This window comes from Perognathus longimembris, chromosome 16 (genome assembly GCF_023159225.1).
Source record: "Perognathus longimembris pacificus isolate PPM17 chromosome 16, ASM2315922v1, whole genome shotgun sequence".
Classification (NCBI taxonomy): Eukaryota; Metazoa; Chordata; class Mammalia; order Rodentia; family Heteromyidae; genus Perognathus; species Perognathus longimembris.
Window position 1 is genome coordinate 55,648,557 of NC_063176.1, and position 22,133 is coordinate 55,670,689.

The 22,133-nt window shown below is 53.5% G+C and overlaps 1 protein-coding gene across 1 annotated transcript in view; it reads left to right on the forward strand.

The window, feature by feature from the left end:
• Positions 1–22,133, forward strand: part of Stk32b (serine/threonine kinase 32B) — a 119,710-nt gene that overhangs the window by 77,085 nt on the left and 20,492 nt on the right. The window contains exon 5 of the mRNA XM_048364216.1: positions 20,482–20,519. Coding sequence (XP_048220173.1) covers positions 20,482–20,519 — 38 coding nt within the window. The remainder of the gene's footprint in view (positions 1–20,481; positions 20,520–22,133) is intronic.

The window sequence follows — 22,133 nt, forward strand, 5'->3', positions numbered from 1 at the left end:
CACAGACGCTGTTCAGAAGCGAGGCAAATCACTTGGTGTCAGGAAAGCGGGTCAGCACTTCTGGAAATGCCCGCCTGCAGAGAGAACACAGAGGCTTCTAAAGCTTCCTTCAGCACTTGGTCCCGTCCCTGATGCAATCTCTTCCTTGTTCATGTAACTGTTCAAAGCACACTGTCGAGGAAGCCTCAGAACTTGGGTGTTATAGGCAGAGCTGTTAAAGCGAGAAACAAAGCCCAGTGCTTCTCCATCTGCTTACTAAATGTGACATGTAGCGCATGTATGTTCCCGGATGCACTCCTGCATACAGACGCACGCATGCTCCTTCGCTCTTGCCCACACACAGTTGCGTGTCTACTGTTGCAGATTGGTGCCATCTCCCTTCTACTCCCCATTCCGAAAGAAGGAAATGTAGGGCGGGGAAGGGCACGAGTCACACAAGAGAGAAGTTAGGGCACAGCGCTCTGGACGTGGTAGGAGGTGACAGGTCCCATGTGATGTATGCTTTTCCTGGGCTGCGGAAGAGCTGGGCTTTAAGTTCTGAACGAGCACTTTGACAGGTGCAGGGGGTAACAAACTTCTCCCCAAAGGAGAAATTGACACAGGAAGGGGGATGGCGGTTTTCTGCACCAACACGTATTGCATGCGCTTGCTTCGAGTCACCTTGTGCAGGAGCTTGAGTACAAAGTCGTCACATGTGGGATTTATCTTATAATGACTGACAGGGTTGTTGAAATAAGTCCTTAAAGTCAGATGAGATTGAGATGAGGAGAGAAAAAGAAATATGACAGATGTTTCCTGGGTATTCAGGCTGGTGAATGCTAGCAGGGAACTTGGCATTGTCTCCCAAGGACTGGGCCCACAGTCCCATGCAATCTTGGGAAAACTGAGATGTCCATCCATCCACCCGTCTATCCACCCACCCATCATCCATCCACCCATCATCCATCTACCCATCCGTCCATCCACCCATCATCCATCCATCCATCCATCTACCCATCCATCCATCCACCCATCATCCATCTACCCATCCATTCATCCATCCAACCCCTCATCCATCCATCCATCCATCCACCCCCATCATCTATCCATCCATCTACCTACCCATTATCCACCCATCATCCATCTACCCATCCATTCACCCATCCATCATCCATCCACCCATCCAACCACCCATCCATCCACCCACCCATTATCCATTCACCCACCCATCCATCCACCCATCATCCATCCACCCACCCATCATCCATCCACTTATCCATCCATCCATCCATCTACACACCCATCATCCATCCACCCACCCATCATCTATTTATCCATTCATCCATCCATCCATCCACCTATCCATCCATCCAACCACCTATCCATCATCTCTCTGTTTACTCATTCATACATATATACATCCACCTACACCTCCAACCAACTGCCCATCATCTACCTGTTCATCTATTTACTCATCCATTCATCCACCCGCTCATCCACTATCCATTATCCATCCCCTTATTCATTCATCTATTCACCATCCATCATCTATCCACTTAGCTGTCTATCCATCTAGCTGTTCATCTATCTATCCACTCATTCATCTGCCAATCTGTTTATGTATTGATCCATCTACTCATCAGTGACTGACAAGGAGCCTACCTCATACCAAGCTAAGGATGCACCAGTAAGAGCTGATCAAGTGTCTGCCTTCTTGGTGCTAAAGTTCTAGTGGAGGTTGACAGGCAGCAAGCGCAAGGACATGTCTCCAATGCATCAGGTGATCGCAAGGGCTGTGTGGTGTGATGGCAACAAACAGAGGCTCCCAGGTGGGGGCGGGGGTCTGGCTTGCTCTCCAGAACACAGAGAAAGACCACTCAGATACAGTCTTGTGAGCAGGGAGCGGTGGAGCGGAGTCGTCAGATATGGCATTTTAGGGGTGCTATTCCAGGCACACGTGTAGAGGCTCCGTGATGGGCGTGTGATGGGCGTGCCTCAGGAGCGCTGAGAAGGCCGGAACCGCTGGAGCCCTGTGGGCGGTGGAGCCCGGTAGAGGCCAGGCAGGGGGAAAGGCGGGGCAGTGCCACAAGGATTCACACGCTCAGCTTTTACCTAGAGAGAGCGGGAAGCTGTTGCCAGGCTGTTAGCCAAGGACTGACACGATTTGATCTGTGCTTTCAATGAGTCCTTGCTGCGGTGCGGAAGGTAGCGTGTGGGCAGGGGAGGGGAAGGGAACGGCGAAACAGCCGCTCCCTACAGGAAGAGAAGGAAGAGCTCAGCCTGGAGACCAGAGCAGCAGGGTGATGGAAACAGACGACGAGTTTCCAAGCCAGCCGCAGTCCGGTTCTCTAGAGAAAAACTTCTAAAAGGCTTGAAGGATGCTTCTTGTCCATTTGGAAATCTTTACTGTGAGATGCCACAGAAAATGTCGTGTTCTCGGCTGCAACCTGCAAAGTCCTTCGTGTCCGCTGAGGGGACCTGAGATGTGGTAGTGACAATGAGACATGTGACAGTGACGAGGAAGAGAGCCACAGGTGCTTTGAGAAAGGAAGCCTTGTGTGGAGGCGGTGTCACTGCGGGCCAGCCCGGGGGAGGGCGGCACCGTGTCACTGCGGGCCAGCCCGGGGGGAGGGCAGCACCGTGTCACTGCGGGCCACCTTGAGGCCCGTTGCTCTCTGGCTGGGAGCACCCCTCACGCAGGAAGCCCAGGGCCTGTTCTGGGGGTCTCCATCCCTAGCAGGGTAGAATGTGTGATAGAAAGCAGAATTGTAATGTTTCCATTTAATTGTAGTAAAATATTCATGACCAAACTAAGCATCTTAGCTGTTTAGTGCCCAGTAGTTCAGTAGTATTAAACAACCACACTGCTGCACACACAATACCCAGAATGCTTTGCATCTTGCAAAACTGACCTTTCCCAGTAACTTCCCCGCTTCCTTCTGGCAGCCACTGTTGTTCCGCTCTCGCTTTGGGAATTCATCTGTACTCGGCACTTCCCACCGAGGAAACACTGTCAGATTCCGCTATGGGAAGTGCCTAACACAGTCGAATTATTTGTCCTTCATGACTTGCTTATGTCACCTAATATAGAGTCCTCGAGATGCTTCTGCGTTGTAGCAGGTATCAAAACTTTTCTTTTTAAAGAGTAGACAATATTCTGGGGGTAACATTTTGTTTACACCTTCCTATATTCATGCATGTAGCAAATAAGCTACAGGGCTCTGGGTCCAGAGCTGAGGTCCTGCTTTCCCTTATTTGGAGTATATACACTAAGGTGGGATTGCCGAAACACACAGTGTTTCTACCTTTAATTTTCAGAAGAACCAATTGAACTAAGAACTTCATAGTGAAGAAGATCTGCAGGCTTTGTTTTGTAGAGCTCGGAAGATGAACAGCTCTGAAGAGAGACCTGTGGCCCCCACACAGAATGGAAGACCGTAGGTCAGGGGCCCTGTGAGATGGCTACAAATGTTAATGCATTGTGATGACTGTGTACAGTGAACAGTCAAAGCTGTATTGCTGTCGAGAGGATGCTAACTATTAGAATTAGCCTTTATATAGGACTCAAGTTACTGATTAAGGACGTTTCCTTTTTGCTGTGAAAGGCACTAACAAATTCTAAATGTTTTGATATAGAAACCAACTTTCTCTCTGATGCAGTAAACAAGTTTTCTTTCATGTGTGAAATACGTCAACACTTTCAAGATGCATAGATGGCTGGGGTTTTTAAGCAATAAAAAATGGTGTAGCGTGGGGGAGGAGCTCTCCCTGGTGCTGAAAGTAGAAATTGTGTTTCTTGACGTGAGGTTGAAATTGCAGCTAGGAAGGCACAAATAAATCATAGACAGCCAACTAAGCTCCAGGCCCTGATGCATACATTTCAGCCCTTATCTACTTATGATTGGTTTGCAAATTGGCAGGTGCTATCTTGGGAATTGTCCTCTGACTCTTCCTCCCTCTCATTCCCATATCCATTGAGGTTCAAAACCTTCATGATTCATCTCTCTGCCCACAGCCATCATTCTCTCTCCTTCCCCCCGCTTCTCTCAGGATAATTCATTAGCCTCTGAATAATTCAGAACGCAGGCAGAAAGCAGAAACTATGCTGAGCCTTTCAAACAGAATTAGCACAGGGAGTTAGCGGCATGGATATATTTCTTCTGGGGCAAGGAGCAAACAGGATAATGAGCCAGCCCAGAGGTTCTCCACATCTGGGGACTGCCACCCTCTCAGGAGGATGGATGTCCACAGCAGGGAGAGAAAGAGGGTGCTGTCACGGGGTCCTGCAGTCAGGGCCCCAGAGTGTCAGGGACAGTGGGATTAAACCTGGAGAAACAACAGTAGAGGAGGCAGTCTGCCAGGGATATACCCCAACACCAGTGGGGGAAATGCCTCACCGTCTTTCCAGCTCCCATCCTATGGCCTTCGGTTTCTTTCTCCCATAGGGCAAACTCTCCTGCACACACGTTGTGATCTTTAATACAGACACAGAGAGAGAGAGAAGTAGATCCACCCACCAGCAGACATGCGTCCAAGACAACCTTCTTGCCTCCCCAGTTGTACTCTGGGCATCCCTCAACCCAACCCCCACACACCTGGGGGATTTACCTAAGACGTTGTTGTGATGTCACTGCTGACTCCAGCCTTGCCCACTCGACAGCTCCAGAGGAAGAGCGCGGGAGAACTCGTGGCGGGGCCCTCACTCTGCTATCAGAGCGCCTCTTACCAGCACCCACACAACCAATGGCCTCGCCTTTGTCTTCAGTCCATTTCTCCCACCAGATCTATGTCTCTAAAATCCTGGCGCCACGCTCACCACCCCAGGACCTAACACAGATTCTGACATCACCTGTGATAACACCATCCTCCTTCAGCATCAACGCAGCTTTCGTGCATGTGCTTTGTATGGACTGGATGTTGGCTTTAAAGAGTCGTCGCATGTAATTCATGCAACTTTTCTTCAGCGTGGCCTGTAGGTTATGATTCTCTACTTATTTCACAGGTAGAGAACACAGAGGGTCCGGGACTATGACTTGCAAAGCCAGGGGGTTCACCAGCCTTAGCCTCTGATCATGCCTGAGGTGTGGGGCTTGGATTTCAAGGCCTTGGTGGGGTTATTTCCTGGGTGTTCAGGGAGGGTTTTACATTCAAAAGGCGGAATCCCTCCACTAGGTCCAAGGCCTTGGCTCAGTTTCTGAGCCTGATGTCACGTCTTCTTAGAAACTGTAAGTGTTGCCAAAGGCTGGGGCTTTTAGGCCATGACAAAGTGGAAGCAGGGATTACAGACCATGAAATAAGCCAGACAAGAGCAACCACCCCCACCTCTATTGTGACAGTCCTTTTCCTGTTAATTGACACGCTTGCTAATTGTGCCACATGCCATGCTACCTATGGAGGTTTTGCCAAGTGAAAGATGTTCCTTTGAAGTATTCACCCGTTTATTTAACAGAGAAGAATTCCATTTTAAATGCTAATTAAACGATCTTAGTTACTGAGGAGGAGGGCTGCCTTCTGGTACATTCAAATGAAATTAGTAGTTTGAGAATCCTCATCCTTCTCCTCTCCTCCTCCACTGAGTACGTTCAGCTCTCACAATATTTACCTGAATTAAAGAATGGGAGACGGGCTGACAGCCCTGTGCGATTCAGCTTCTGGAAGTGAAATGGGACTCCATCACTCTACTTCCTTAACACGCCATTCACTGGCTTCAAAGGTGACCCTGAGTTGACTTCTTAAGTCTTTCTGTCTCGTGTGCATTTTGGATACTAGGGTACAATAATCCCTCAGAATGGTTGGGAAGAAGTCAGAATGATAGAAACCTAACTCATACAAGTTTAAGAAAATACCTTATTTTTAAAGAAATTCAATATACCTGATGTTTTTGGGCTGAGAGAGAAGAGAGAGAAAGAGAGAGGGGACAGAAAGAGAGAGAAAGTCTTAGATCTCTGTTAGCTACTTTTGGCAAACAGACTTTGCAGTAGGTAGCAACATGGCTACGGGAAATCTCACCACCATGAGCCTAGCTAGACCACTGTGGCAAATGGAATCCTTTTACTCATCAAATTCATGTAACAGTAGCAGAGACGCTTCTGATTGGCCCTGGGTGAATTATTATAGTCACTGGGATGAAATACTGCAATTTAGACAACTTAAGCCTCATTCCCGTCATTGGGTAGGGGAATGAGCCCTAGGCGAGCCCTTCCAGGACCACATCCCAGGAGGAGGAGGGGTCCCCTAAATATGCCCCAGAAGAACAAGGCAGGAAGCCACTCTGAGCAGGGAAGCCAGACCCTCCAGGCCTCCCTGCATTCCCAGTGACCTCTCAGACTGACACATCCTACTTTAGTCCCCCCTTTCTAAAAACTAGAAGATGGGTTTTCCCTCCGAAGCCGCCTCTCCCGAGCAGTCCGATCACACCCCTCCCGTGTTTGTACTCAGTGTTTGCATACTTTTGTGGCGGAAGTGGCTTGCTTCCACCAGACAGACCATGGATCATTGATTCACTCGAGCTGTCTTGTGGAGAGCGCTCGTCAGCGCTTGACACGGTGCCCACGGACGCCACAGCAGATGCTGCGTCTTCCTAGACGCTGGAGGATTGGATGACAACGTCCAAGACTTGTCTCAGTGAAGCCCCAGACACAGCCCCTTCCCATTCTTATCAATTCCTTACAGCTCTCCAGCTGCCATCTTCACCGCCTGTGTCCTTACGCAGCTGGGTGTTGGGCAGCACTGTTTATCCCAGCAGGAAAATGCGATGCTGGGCCGAGAAGAGACGTCCACATTTCACAGCCGTCAGCGTTCCGAAACCCCTTCCCCGCGGAGCGCGGAAGCGAACTGGAGGATTCGAAGCCCGGTCCATCTGGAGGGGCGGGGCCACAGCCTCTGGTCACCCGGGAACCCATCTCGCTGGAGTCCGTGGGGTCCCCCGAGCGCGAGATACAGAGAGGAGAATGTGGGGACCCAGCACAGTCTGGGGGGCTGGCGGCCTCCGCTGCCCTGCGGCTGGCACTGTCCAGTTTGTCCATGCCAATCATGTGGCGTTAGAGCTGGAGCTGGGCGAATGGCTGTCCGGCTTGAATGCCACCCTGCCCACCTTCCTTGCATCCGCTGGGATCATGGGACTCGGTGCCAGCCAATGAGGTCACCAGGCGACTTCGAGGAACTTCTGTTAAGATGCCCACTGGCGTTCCTAGTCTCTCCCTCCACGCTCTATCCGGCTTGGAGGCAGATGTGGCATCTGGGAATCCCACCTAGGAAGCGAAGGAACAAGCTGAGGACGGTCCCCAAAGACCCTTCAGTGCCCAGCTGCCGTGCCAACCCTGGGAGGCCCCCCCCTGGAGTTCTACAGGAGAGAGAAATAACGCCCCCCTTTAGATCCGCTACTGTCCAGGGACCAGCCGATTCCAGCCTAGCTGTGTGTGTCTGCCTCCTCTCTCTTCTGCCGTTCAGATCAGTGAGGGCCGACACCGCTCCCTGCCTGAGCAGACCCGTGACCCAGAGCGGGCGGCGCCCAGCGGGGATGGGCCCATCCACTGTTACCCATAGGTCTCCTGGCTTCTGAGGGCGGGCGACGCCTCTCCTCATCCTCCCGCGCGGTCGAGTCACACGATGGCTACCCTCAACACCTCTCACGGGGCGCGGGAGGCATCTGGCGGTCAGACCGGTTGTGCGAGGATGGCTGAAGTCCTCACGGAGCCAAGGCCGGTGCTCAGCCCACCCAGAGGTCTTGACTGCGATCCTGTCAGAGGCATTTTCCCCAGGCACCTGTCTCTGTAGACGGGAGCCCGTTAGCAGGGCCGTCTGAAGTAGTTCTGCTGGCTGGAGGTTTCTTGCAGATGTCTTCTTGTTTACTGAGAAATTCTCTGGGCTGACTCAGTCCTAGTCAGGACTGGCAGATCACCATATTTATGAATGCACGAGCAAGTGAATGGATGGATTCTTTGGGCTCCCCATTGAGAGAATTAATCGTGAAGAAAAGACTGATGATATGAATGGGTAAAGAGGGTGGAGGAGAGGGTGAGTCAGAGCTCTGTTTATACTTCCGTGGGCAAGGAATACTCTTTTCTGCTGGCAAAGGGAACTCCAAAATGCAGATCCTATCATCTAAAAGCCAAAAATCTTCTGAGCTTGAATCCTTGCCGAGAGAAATGGGGACAAAGCAGTCACCGGGCTTCACTTCTGAGTTGGGGCCTGAACTTATTGGCCATGAGACCAGAGGCCAGGTGGTCACATCTTGTTAAAAATAATTACGCTAGCAAGGCGCTCGAGGTGGCTCACGCCCGTCATCCTAGCTACTCTGGATTCTGAGATCTGAGGATCGTGGCGCAAAGCCAGCCAGAGCAGGAAAGTCAGTGAGACACGTATCCCCAATGAACCACCAAAAAGCCAGAGCGCTATCCTTGAGCACAAAGGCTCAGAGACAGTGCTGAGGCCTTGAATTCCGTTCCAGTACTGGCACAAGAAATAAGGAACAAGCAAGCAAACTGATGCTCGCTAAGATGGCGAGGAGACTTATTCAGGGATATCAAAATGGATGTCAAGACTCACAATGCTGGAGAGAGACTGGACTCAACCTGTAGCAGGACAGCTGGGGTTTATAGCCAAATACTGGAAGGGAAAAGCTACTAAGAGTCCTATTCTGGGGAGGGTTGGCTCTTTCTAGGCTACGGCGTCAGACTTGCGGAAGGCAGGTCACGGATGTGCATTCATCAGAGGCTCTGATGAGGGATTTGATCAGGTATTGGTGGTGACACAGGATTCTTGCAAAAACAGAGTTTGCGAAACTGAAGACAGAGTCCAAGCCTAGGGCAGCTGAGTAGAGGGGGTCGTCACAGAACCCGGGGACAGTTTGGCTAAGGACGGTGTGTATCTGTCTCGTGAATCTCCTGGTCTCCATCTCTTTCCTAAGGGGCCACACAGGAGACGTTCCAGGTCACAGGGTCAGCGGCCCCTTGTCACACCACTGACCCGTCAGTGTAGCATGACAGTTGTGACCATAATGCATTGATGGGGTGAAGCAACTGGGTTCCAATAAAACTTCCTTCACAACAACGAAGACTCAAGCCCAGAATGCAGTTGCTGACCCCCGTCTGGAGAGGGGAACTTGCCCGTTCCCTGACAGGTGCAAAGTTCCAGGAGGGTTTTTGCAGCGCCTGCATGGCCTTCCCACACAACATCACTCACCAGTTACGGGTCGGCCCGTGGCGACTTCTGTGGGGTACGAGACACTTTTCAAGCTTTGGGGGAGTCACGCAGGCATCGGTGTTTTAAGTGCTCTTGTGTGATTCCCCGCAAGTCTTCTCTGTGGAACTTGAGCAGGGAAGGGCTGTCTTCCAGCCGGTGGCGAGGCCTCGGGTGGATATCAGTCCCTTCCCAGGAGCAGAACCTTTCTGAAGGCCACGAGGTTGCCAACCACCTCGCTGCAGCTCTGGAAACAGGCCGAGGTCGAGACACCAGCCCCGCTCACCCCTGTAGACTGACAAGCAGCTACAGCCACGGGACGGTGAACCCCCCCTCAGTCAGGAGGTGTGCCCCGTGTGCCAGGTGTGCCCCGGAGAGCAGCAGAGCCGGAGGGGCTGGCGGTCAGCGGATGGCAGGAAACGCCCAAGTGCAGCGCTCGGCACAGATCCCGCTGGGCTTCTGACCTACGAGTGGATCCGAATCAATGCCGTTTGAAGTGTGCCGCAGCCCCGGGGCTCCTGGGCCTCCACCCCTGCCCCGTGGGATCCTGGGAGCTCCCGGTTATCTTTTATGAGACTGGCCATTCTTTCTTGAAGCTTCAAGAGGCCCGGCACCTCCTCCTCTCTGCTCTCATTTACACTGGCGATACCGCCATTACTATTTCATAGTGTGATTCTTCCGAGGAGACCGGCATGAATATTTCATCCATAGGAGGCCAGGAATTTCAGAATGTTTAAGGAGATGATGGCTCCGTGAGCGTCTTTTCTGGCTCACTGGACTGTTTAATGAGATTTCGGCTTCCTCTCTATCAGGACAACGGTAACGGTATCCTCACCCCGAGCCCGGGGCTCGAAGCGGATTTGACGGGACTCCTGTTCCCATCGCTCCCTCTTTGCTACACATCTGCTTTTCTGCCCGTTCCAGATGGATTTTTGAAGTGGATTTTATGCCACGGAGGATGAGTTTTCTACCATAGTCCGGTAAAGTTTAAGGTTAGGTTCGGCACTGCCGAGTCCCCGGAAGACCTAAGGCCCACGGCGCCCGCAGGAGAGCCCCGTCCCTCCTCTGAGGCCCGGCGAGAGCAGCCCGGTGCCGGCTACGCGCGTGGGTTCCTCTCACACGGCCGGGAGACTTAAATAGCGGCCTGCAACGGCTCAGTCGGTCTGTAGGTGCCACGCTTCTTTGGGCCAAAAGATCCCTTTGAAAAAGACCTTTTTAATATGTTGATCAAAAGAGAAAGCGATCGCGTATGTCTCGGTCGGTTGAGGCCGCTGCAACAAAGAGCCCTAGACACGACCGTGTGGGAACAACAGGAAATGGAGCCCCGAAGGCCAGCATCGAGGCCGACCAGACCAGAGTCCGGCGAGGTCCTCCTGGGTCGCAGACGGCACTTCCTCGGGGTCCTACTCCCTCCGGCCTCCTGGTGGAGGGCTCTGCCGGCCCGACCTGATGGCCTTCTGAGCGCCTCCGTCCTCCGCCGCGCTGGAAGCCCGCGCTTCACACACGAGGCAGGGCGGGGAGCGTCCATGTTCAGACCACCGCGGGGACTATGAAGACGCAGCGCAGTCAGAGTCACCGGATCCACTGTCTGCCAGAAGCCCATTCCTTTCTTTGTTAAAAAAAAAAAGAAAGAAAGATAAAAGATAAGCAATGATCTGATGTGAAGGAGATTCGGGATCCAGCAGGGCCTCCTCCTCCTCTTTAATCTAATTTTAGACGTCGAATGATAATCTCTAGCGAACACGGACGCAGCTGTTATCTAGAGAGGCGGAGTGCGGTTGGGGTGGGCTTCCCCGTTCTCTCTGACAGACTGGAGCGGGGGCCTCCTACCTGCCGGCCCAGCCTCGTGGCCCACTGACTGGAAACCAGTCAAACTTCTACGGCCTTTGTGATGTCACAGGGACCCTCTTCCACCCCCTCCACCCACCGTCCAAGCACCGTCTCCTGACTCCCTGACGCTCCACCATGGAAGCAACCCTGCTTCCTCTCTCCCCCTTCTCCCCTCTCTTCTCTTCCTCTCCAGCTCCTCCCTGACTCTGTCTCCTTCTCTATCTCTGCCTCTCTCCCTCTTCCCTCTCTCCAGGACTCCTGTTACAGTATGTTGGATGTACTATATCGATTCTTCCCCTGCTTTATCGTTTTTCCCTTATTCTATCTGGGACTGGAATTTTTATTCTGTTTTCTGGGGATCTTCCACAACGTTGTCTTCCCTCCGATTCATATATGCTTGATTTCTTTTTCATATGCTTTGTTTCTTTTTCATAACATCTTGTGTTCTATGGATACAGAATCTTATCTAACCTCTCTGAGGTTTTTATTTAGAGTTATTTTGAAGTTGTCTCTGCTGTGTTTTCCCCTGAGTTCCTCTTGTCCTGTTGGTTTGGGCTTCTTTCTCTTTGGAAGGTTTTCCTCACATATCTACTGTCAGCGATAACCAGTGGTATTTAGGAAGGAGACTATAGTATTGGTTGCACAATTCAGATTGAGAATGAGACAGCACAGAGCTGATTGGTCAGTTGGGATGGAGAATGAGACAGCACAGAGCTGATTGGTCAATTGGGATGGAGAATGAGACAGCACAGAGCTGATCGGCCAATTGGGATGAAGAATGAGACAGCACAGAGCTGATTGGTCAATTGGGATGGAGAATGAGACAGCAGAGAGCTGATTGGTCAATTGGGATGGAGAATGAGACAGCACAGAGCTGACTGGTCCATCAGCATGGAAGTGCTCCAGATGGAACATCAGAGACTTATCAAGGTAGCTAAAGTCCTCCATGGAATGAACAAGACTAGTTGGCCAAGTCTACTCCGGGGGCTTTAGAGTCTCAGGAATGGCCTTGAAGTGGCTTCTGGGCAGGAGAAAGGGGCCAAGGTTAGGGGCACCATTTAAGATTTAGACCCTGGCTTATTCTGTTCTACCTTCTCATCCCTCTGCCCGTCTCCACCTTCTTTCATGCCTGGCCAATGGCCTAGGGCTGTGGAGTAGACCAAGGATTTTCACTTGCAATGTAAAATCCACTGTGCAGCCCTGGAAGCCCCTCCTTTGTGGTCCCTGGCGCTTCTGGTCTAGAGATCACCCAGGGCTCTGTGGGGGTGAGGGGGATTTATCGGGGTCCCCAGCATCCTCTCCACTACACCAGCTCCACCCACACCATTTAAACATGGGTGAAAATGTTCATGCTCTGGTGTCAAGTGTCCAGATCTCGTTGCCTCTGGATTTTCGAAGCCTTTGCCCTACTGTCGGGCTAGGGGGCTCCTTCTGTCACAGAACAGGTCTTCATGTCAAGCCAGGCATTCCTCGTTAGCGCTAAGTGGCAAGTACCCGTGTCTACTCAGAGCTTGTGTCCTAATTCTGTGGATGCCGTACAGGAAGTTTCGAACGTGAGTCAGGCCGCATTCCTTTTCCCATGGAAAACCCACAGGAACTCAGCGGCCGGACCCCGGCTCACCCTGGATGCTAGAACAAGTTCTCCTCTTCCTTCCACGCCTCTCCTCTGCTCCTTCTAAGCTTCCCGCCCCTGCGTTCTCGAACTCAGAGCCTTGATGCCATCTCTCCCTTACATCCCATCACTTTTCACGGCCAAAACTTGTTTCTCCTTTGCTGAGAAAGTCACGCTGGTCCCTTTCCAACTGCTCTCCGGGTCATTCTGTTTGGTCTTCCCTCACATTCAGCAAGCCTGCGGTTCAGGCATGTATCTACTGCGTTGTGTATTTTTTCCCACCTACCAGACTGGATCTGACATTTCACCCAAGGCGTTAAAAGAGAAACGTTTCTACCACCTTCCATGTGCTTGGAGCACTTGGTGACAGTGCGGGACACTGGTTGTTTGTCATCACGTTAGTCTTCGCTTCTGCGAGACCCGAGTTGTGACTTCCATTTCGTAGATGAGGACGGTAAAGTTCAGAGAAGCTCCCCCGCCCCCCAAAAAAAAAGTGTGATCAGTTCAAAGGAGGTCTGGGACCTCAGCACCCTGCCTTGGCTCTGCGGAGCTCAGCAGTCCCCTCCGCCAAAGCCTCTATGCTTTCGGGACACTAGACAGGCCGTGTGCTCGCTCCCTCCCCCTCCCCCCTCCCCCCTCCCCTTTTTATTTCTTCCTCTCTCTTCCTACTTCTCTTCTTCCTCTTCCTCCTCCTCCTCCTCTTTCCTTTTTCCACATCTGCCCGCCTTTCAGCGATTTGTCAGTCATCAAGGAAAGGCCCTTTCCAAGTTCTGATGGGGCCCTCAGCCACGGAAGACAAGCCAACGCTTGGAGGCGTTTGCCTCTCGTCTCCTCCAGAAGGGCGTGCGGATCCCCGGGGACGGTCGCTGTGCGTTCCTGTCTCAGCTGGTGTTGATGAAAACACCACTGGTGGGAACAGGGCTCCCACAGGGTAGAAAGTCCCCTTTCAAGTTGAGGCGACAGTCTTTGAGTACTCCATCACCAAGTCTGTCCTCCTCCTCTCCCATCAACACGGCTGCCCCATCACACACACACACACCAGCTCACTGGCATCCATCCCTCCTGGGGGGGGCCTCTGCACAGCTACCCAGCGGGGTCTTTTTCAATGCTAAACTGAGGAGATAGGTTTTCATCAGGGGCTACAGCCCCGCCCCCTCAGCCACGGCCCCGCCCCCTCAGCCACGGCCCCGCCCCCTCAGCCACGGCCCCACCCCCTCAGCCACGGCCCCGCCCCCTCAGGCTTGCTGACCCTCAGGCCCCTCCTCCCCTGCCCCTTCCCCTTCTCTTAGCAAGCCACTGACGCTCCCATCAAGCCCCACCCTCACGACCTCATCCGACCCTAAGCCCCTCCTCAGAGGTCCGCCCCCAACCCCAGTCCACGCGGGAAATGAGGATAAAGTTTCTCACCCAGGAACTCTGAGGGGGCACAGCCGCACTACGGCGCTCTCCAAGTCCAGGGGCTTATTGGAAATGCAGGTTCCCAGGTCCAGCCCACAGGGCCAGAGGCACTGACTGACCCAGGATGCGTGGGACCGTGGCCCAGCCCCCCCCCAAGCAGAGAGGCCGAAGACCACCTCACACCCCACTCACACCCAGGCGGCACCGCGGAGAGAGCCCTGGGTGGTGCGAGGGAGCCGGGTTCAAGTCTCGCTTCTACCTCTCCGTCTCTCTGTACTCTGATGTCCTCACTATAAAGAAAGCATTGCTGGGGAGAGGACTGGGAGACACAACCACCGTGCACCCAGCCACCCACTGCTGACTGCCAAGAACTGGGCGCTCTCCCTGAAATCCCCGGTTTCGTCTTACCCCGTGTGACCGACGCGGACCTCGAGACCCCTGCACACAGTAGAATAAGGGCTTGAGCTGTTGCTCATGCGCAGAGGATTTCAAAAACGTCACCAGGCAAGGAGCAAGTGTCAAACAGAGCTGTGGGTGGAGTCTCCCTGGACGGGTGAGGCCGGAGCTGTCGCTCAGGAGTGCACACTTGCAGTAGCAGATGCAGTAGAACATGGTGCTCTGGTGAAAAGCAAGAGCTTATCTTTAAAACGTAACCAGAACCAAGGGGGCTGAAGGCATGGCTGGAGTGGCAGCGTGCCCGGCCAGCAAGTGCAAACCCTGAGTTCAAACCCCAGATCTGCCGAAGGGGGGGGGGGGCGGAAGTTTGCTTCAAGGCCCTTAAATTGAATGGTAGCTATCCCGTACACGTGTGTTTCTGGGTGGGTCTCTTTGGTGTCTCGTGTCGATGGATTTGAAGTTGCCACCCACACCTCAGTGTCGCCCTGTCATCTCTGAGGTGACCTGGTCACGCGGGGCCCTCGGTCTGCCCACCACAATGTGCCGCCCGAGCGTGCGTCTGGGTTGGCCAGGGCCAGATTCGTCCCTGCTGAAGCCTTCGGGTGACTCTATAGAGAAACGTGGCCTTGAATGTGCACATTTGTAATGAAAGGCAGCCTGGAATACAAATAGGGTAATTTGAAATTTTAATTGTGAGCACGCATCTTGCATTACCTTGGTGCCTATTGGAATTCTGAGAACCGAATTGTTATCTATGTCTCCATTCACCCCACTGGAGAGCAGAGCCCCACCCTAAGAATGGGTCTCATCTCTGCTGCCATTCTCCCTCGTAAGGAACAAGGTGGGGGGGGGGCACATCACAATCCCCGTGGGAACCAGCCTCTTTCCTCACTAGTCTCCCCAAGGCTATGTAAAGTGACGTACAAAATGCTTCCTCGGTACCCGGTACCAAACAGCCACGCTACCCTCTGTGATACCCACGGAGCATGCTTCCCTTGCTTGTCCTTGTCAGAGAGCAAGAGCTCAACAAAGGGTGCTTGTTCATCTCATCGGTGCCTCTGTGAGTGTTAGGGCATTGTGGCTGCATGCTGTGGTTGGTATGCAGTCCCTGCCATCACAAGAAGCGAGAGACAGACAGACAGACACAGAGAGAAACGAAGGGGAAGAAGGAAAGGAGGGAGGGAGGGAGAGAGGAAGGAAGGCAGGAAGGAAGGAGGGGGGGAAGATGGACAGAGAAGGGAGGGAGCAGGAAAAGAAGGAAGGAAGGAAGAACTAGTTAATGGACAGCAGTGGTGTCCACCTTATTCACTGTCACGTTTCCGGGAAAGGAATCATGCCGACATGGTCAGAGGTTCTGAAGCTCAGGCGCCAGGTTCAGGAGCCTCCCGTCCCCCCTGGCTCGCCCCCTTCCGTCTGGCTGAGCCGTGGGTCCGCAGCCCCGGTGGCTGCCCCGGCCGCCCTCCATGGCCAGCCCCCAGCACTGCCCATCTTTGCCTCCTGGTGCCTGGCTTCCAGGCACCAGCACCATGTGGCCCAATCTCCCTCCGGAGCACGCAGCGTGGGCACCGCTAGCCAGTGGGCTTCTGCGAGAACTGAGAGCGTAGGATGTGCATGGCCGCCCAGCCAGAGAGAGCAAGAGGCAGGCTCAGGACGGGACCTTGGGGCCCGGGGTTTGCCCTCCCCTCCCCTCCAATCAGAACTCCCCACGCGAGCACTGTGGTTCCTCCACATCCCACGCAGATCCCACGCATGCCCACTTCCCCCCCCCCGCCCCCCCCCCAAGTTTTCTTGGTCTTTATCACTGCCTGCGATTTCCAGCCTCGTGGCTAAGCAGCCCTTTACACGGGGTGCGGGCGGCCATGGCCTTGCGGCCCTCCCTGGCGGCCCGGGCTCCACAGACACACAGTCACGTCTGTGCTATTTTTAAAACAGCCCCGCTGACATTTTAACAGTGTGTTTGATTTGGGGGCTGAGGAAGAATTCAAGCGCAGGACCAGGTTTTATCACCGCTCCTGCCCACTTCCCATCAGTGTCATTTGGCCCGGCAGCTCTAAAATTACGGGCCTGTCCTCGGAAAACATCCTCAGCACCCCCCCCCCGCCATCCACGCCTCGCTTCCCGGGCCTCTCGCTGGACGCATGAGCTCATTCCCAGCAAGATGATGCTTGGGGCTGAGATGTGATCACTGCGAAAAACAGAGCCCGAGGAAATGATGCCGGAACCAGAGCAGAGGACGGCTCCGATAAGACGCTCTCCCCTAAAACGGTCTTCCTATTAAATCTCCAAGAGACTCGGCCCCCCGCGGCTTCCCCCAGCTCTGCCCCAGTGCCCGGCGAATGTCATCCAGAAGAGACCTAATCCGCTTGGCGGAAGGTTGAGACTCGTCACCAGAGTTCTCCCAGGCTCCTTCACGAAGAGCAAGTAGGGTCAGGCGACCGCGACACACACCTGCCATCTTAGCTACTCTGGGGGTGGGGATGGGGAGAACTGAAGCTCACAGCCAGCCCCGGAAAAACGTGGAAGAGACTCTGTTCCAGCCAACGGAAAGCTGCGTGTGGCCCTGCCCGTGTCTCGGCTCGGCTACCCGGGAGGCTGAGATGGAGAGGGTTATGATTCTGGGCCAGCCTAGGCAGGAAAATTCTCAAGACCCCATATCTCATCAGTTGCACCTGCAATTCCAGCTTCAGCAGAATGGGTTCAGCAGAAACTGGCGGTCTAGCCAAAGCAAGCAAACAAACAAGAAAGATCATGGAAGCACAGAAGGACGGCGTTGTGGCTCCAGTGGTAGAGCAGCTGCCTAGAACGTGCAAAGCCCTGGGCTCAATATCCACTGCTGCCAAGAATAACAATAAAAGCAGCGCCTGCCAACTTCACCCCTTTCTCTGCACTGGGAGCCGTGCTGCACGCAGGGAGACTTCCCGGGTAGTCTTAGTACCTGACGGTGTAGCGACTGTCCTGCTTTCCAGAGGAGAAAAACAAGGCTCCGAGCAAATGCCTCAAGAGCACAGGGCCTTCTAGCCAGTTACTACCGCTTGTGATGTAGACCCGCTGGTGGAAGGACAGCCCAGCTCTCCCGGGCCGTTCCTTCAGTGTCTCATAGAAATGCAAGCCTGCTGCCCCTGGACAACTTGGAATCCCCCCCCGCCAGGCCCTTGTGGTGGACGGCAGAAGCCAGTCCTTATGCCTGCAGAATGCAGTGTCGGTGGCCATACTACTGTCCTCTCCCAGAGGCCCCTGCCCATTCCCCCCCCCCCCCCCGGGGACCCCAGTGACACGTGTCAGCTTCCAGTGCACTGGAAGGGGCAGACAGAGGGACTGCCACTCGGCCTTCGTGGCCGCATTCTACGGGCTGGCGGCAGGCCGCAGCTCAAATTACTTCTCTTGATCTCCTGCTGCCTCCCCTGCAGAAGGAGAACCTGGACTCTGAACTCTGCACACCCAGCTTCTCCTCGCCCTCCAGATGTCCATCCCGGTCACCGTTTCTTCCCTAGCCAAGTCCTGAAGGCCTGGCCCCTCTGCTGATTTGTTTTCTTCAGAGCTCTTTTCTTCTGCACTCGATCTCATGCCATTCCTCAACCCCCCCCCCCCCAAGACGCCAGGTCCACCGGGCTGCTCTGTCTTGCATTTTATGTCCTCCACGATCACAGTGCTTGTGATTCTGCTCTCAGCTAAGAGCGGACACAGAAGGACCAGGACAGGCCCCACACCCTCAACCCACCCCGCAGAGGAGACAGCCACAGACGGGAACATCCCAGCCGCCGGGACCTTCCTGTGCCCTCTCCTGCAGGACAGCCCTTCCCCTGGGAGCTGACGCGTCTGATGGCCACACTCATGACACCTGTGTCCCTGTTATCATGGCTCTAGGTGCTGTGCGTGGGGCCTTCCTGGTGTGGATGCGGGGCTTGGATAAGCAGGGCGCTTGTCCAGTGATGTGCTCCCAGCTGTCCCTTGAGAAAGGCGATCTTCCTTTGTGGTCTCCTCCTCCGCCATGTCAGTGTGGCAACTTGCTCTGGCTGCCAAGGACATGCCACCGATTGGGTGTCTTAGAATACCATGCATCCGCTCTCTCTTTCTTCTAGCCAGAAGTAGTCCATGCTTGCTTTGGAGAACCTGGGAGGACCTGTTCCTGGCTTCTGCTGGCTCCGAGCATTCCTTGTCTTGTGGCTGCATTGCTCCAATACCCATCCCTGTGTCCACGTAGCTGTCTGCTTCCTTGTGTCTGTGTGTTCAGATTCCCACCCCTTTTCTTTTAGGAAGACACAGGTCACTGGATATGAGCCCGCCCGAATCCATGGTAATTTCAACTGAACATCCTCGGAGAATTGCATAGGCACAAAGCGGGTCTCCAAACGAAGCCGCGTTCGCATTCATGAGCGGATGGACGCGGTTGGCAGCGCATTGTTCCACCCGCCATTCCAGATCCCGGCTCCCTGACCACACCATCCTGACCATGTCATCCTGACCATGTCGTCCTGACCACGTTGTCTGGACCACATCAACCTGATCATGTCAACCTGACCACATTGTCTGGACCACGTCATCCTGACTACGTCGACCTGACCACGTCTTCCTGACCACATCGTCCTGACCACATCGACCTGACCACGTCAACCTGACCACGTCATCCTGACCACGTCATCCTGACCACGTCATCCTGACCACGTCGTCCTGACCACGTCGTCCTGACGACGTCGACCTGACCACGTCGACCTGACCACGTCTTCCTGACCACATCGTCCTGACCACATCGACCTGACCACGTCAACCTGACCACGTCGTCCTGACCACGTCGACTGCACCATCACTGGCCGCAGGGATGTTTTGTGAGTGCGGCAGCAGGCGCTCACTTACCTAGTGGTCATCCAAATTCATAGGCTTGAAAAGCCACAATGACAAAAAGTAAAAAATGTAAATACACAAGCCAAACGTTCCCTTTCCTTCCCAAGAAGGCATCGCATGAATTTACCACCAATCATCTCAGTCTGTGTTCAGGTGGAATTAATATTTGATAAACTCAGGAGCCATTGCTCTTTATTTCCAAGAAAGCTGTCATTAGTCTCAATAGTTGGACATGTATTATAAATGAGTTTTTGGGGGGTGCAGGTTTCCGAAATCTATGGTTTTAATACAGAGCTCAGCAGTTACCCGCACACTGACAGTAAATCAAGGGTGGAGCTAGGCTGGCCATGCACTCTTCCTTCTATTCCTCTGTTCACCCATGTCCCGTGTGTGTTTATACAATCAGCAGAGTGCTAAGTGCAGAAAGGCAACTGTGCAGGTAGAAAAGCTCACCTTCAAAAAGTGCCACTCGGACTGAGAGGCCCTTCGCAAGAATGGTGATACAAGGTGGAACATAACAGAAACTTCCCCTCCTGGCTTTGTGGCGTGTTGAACACTGTTTCACTAACAAGGGGTCAGCGAATGCTCTCCATAAAGTGACTAGGACTTCAGGACCACATCTGGATCTGTTGTGTGTTCTTCTGTGTTGGCTCTGTGTGTGTGTGTGTGTGTGTGTGTGTGTGTGTGTGTGTGTGTGTGTGATACTGCTTTTATAGCTATTTAAAGATACAAATGTAATTGTTAGATCACAGACAACACAAATCAAGGCCGAGACCTGGACTTGGCTCCAGTGCTGGCATTGATCAGTCTTCAGACCTGCACAGTGCCTGCCTGACCTCTTGTGTCTAGATCTCATGTCACCCCTGGAGGAAGCCAGGACAGGAGAGCAGAAATGTGCCCCCTGCCCGTGCCACAGACCTCTCCCCCACTCCTGTCTCCACTATCACAAGAGAAACAGTAACTTCAGCATGCAGGTTCATGATTTCTTCTGGCCGTTACAACAGCCTGAAATTGAGAGGTCAAAGATTAAGAACATGCTAAGAAAAAAAAAAATCAGTCTCCCTGCATTTCCCAGAAGGAGAAGTGAGTAAGACAGAAGTTCCCTGCACGTTCTGCCTCTGCCTGGGACCCGGTTCCAGTGGAGACAGCAGGCTGGGACCACCTCGGTCCTGACACGCTAAGTCTGAGATGGATTCTTGGGTGGCCCAGTGATCACACCGCCTACATCCCGCTTTCTTCTCTTACAGAGACATCAAGCCAGACAACATCCTACTGGACGAGCACGGTGAGTCTGGGCCCCTTTCCCAGGAATTCCTCGTGGACAGTGTGGGACACTGGGGAATCGGGATGGGGAGATCCCGGGGGGTTGGATTTTAGGGTAAGGAAAGCATCTGAGTCCACTTGTGGTCTGTGTTGAGCTGAATCTCTTGGAGGTGCCGGGAAATCATTGCTATCCAGGTGTCCGTTTGAAGAGGACCAGGCATCGCACGGAATGGGCCTAGCATCCCTTGCTCTCCAGCCTCAGCCCTTCCACCATAATAAGCCTGTGACTCGGAAGTCATTTACCTCTCTGAGCCTCCATGCTGACTTCCGTAAGAGGGAGGAGGGGTGCCCCACTTGCAGGGTTGTGGGCACACAAAATGAGACCGTGTGTGCTGGCAAACACAAGCTTAGTGATGGCCCCGCCACTGCGCTGTTATCCATGCCACCTCGGAAGCTTCCACATGCACTGCCTGGGCATCTTCTTAGATTGACCCGGGAGGCCTGACGTGGGGCCCGAGCCTCTTCCTTCCCGTAGCTCTCAGGGGAGGCTGGCACAACTGGCCCACGGACCACACCTCTCACAGCATGGCACCAGGCCGATGGCTCCGCCAGTTCTTACGGACGTTGCGATGGCTCAGCCACTTTGGTCTTAGGGAAATTATCCACTGACCTTTGGCCGTAGGAACTCAGAAGCCAGTCCTGTCCTGCCTCAGGACAGTGGCCGGGGGCCTCTGAATTCTGCATCTTCCTTCCGTGTTATGATGCTCAGTGAAGGTTAAGAACCAAATGCCGGGCTGGGAGTATTGAAGCTCTCGGTTCGATTCCCCAGCACCGCATATATGGAAAATGGCCAGAAGGGGCGCTGTGGCTCAGGTGGCAGAGTGCTAGCCTTGAGCAGGAAGAAGCCAGGGACAGTGCTCAGGCCCTGAGTCCAAGGCCCAGGACTGGCAAAAAAAAAAAAAAAAAAATGCCAAGGGCCGGGACCTGATGATGCATACGTTTAATCCAACCTACTTGGGAGGCAAAGGCAGGGGGGAAATCTTGAGTTGAAGGCCAGCCTGGGCAGAGTTAGCAAATTGCTATCTTCACAAAAAGATGTATTGTAGCCTCAGTAGTACACACACACACACACACACACACACACACACACACACACACACACACACACACAATATCTCTCAGATTGGATAGGTGATCACACTAGTTCAAAGTGCAACTCTGCATCTGACATCTCTGAAGTCTGAACGTGGACATCACAGAAACATGATTTCTGCTTCCTCTCACCAATCCTTACCCAAATGCATCTCCTCTGTAGAACCCAAGCCCAAGATGTAGCTGCAAGAGAGTCAGAAACATGAAGCCCTTTGGGGCTGGGACACAGAGCCAGGAAGAAGGGAGGTGGATCCGCCAGACCGCTGTGACTCTTACCTGATCCACACAGAAATCCAGTGCTGTGGCATCTGGAGCCAAGGAGGAGGGGGAAAGGGCAGAGCAGGCGGAAGATATGAGCTGTTGTGAGGTCTTGCGGTATGGTCTGCACAGGGCGGCAGCTCAATGCTGTCGCAAACAGTGCCGTCACAGAGTGTCCAGAAGGAATGAGTCCGGAGGAAATGCCCCTCCCAGATCGCTGCAGTGA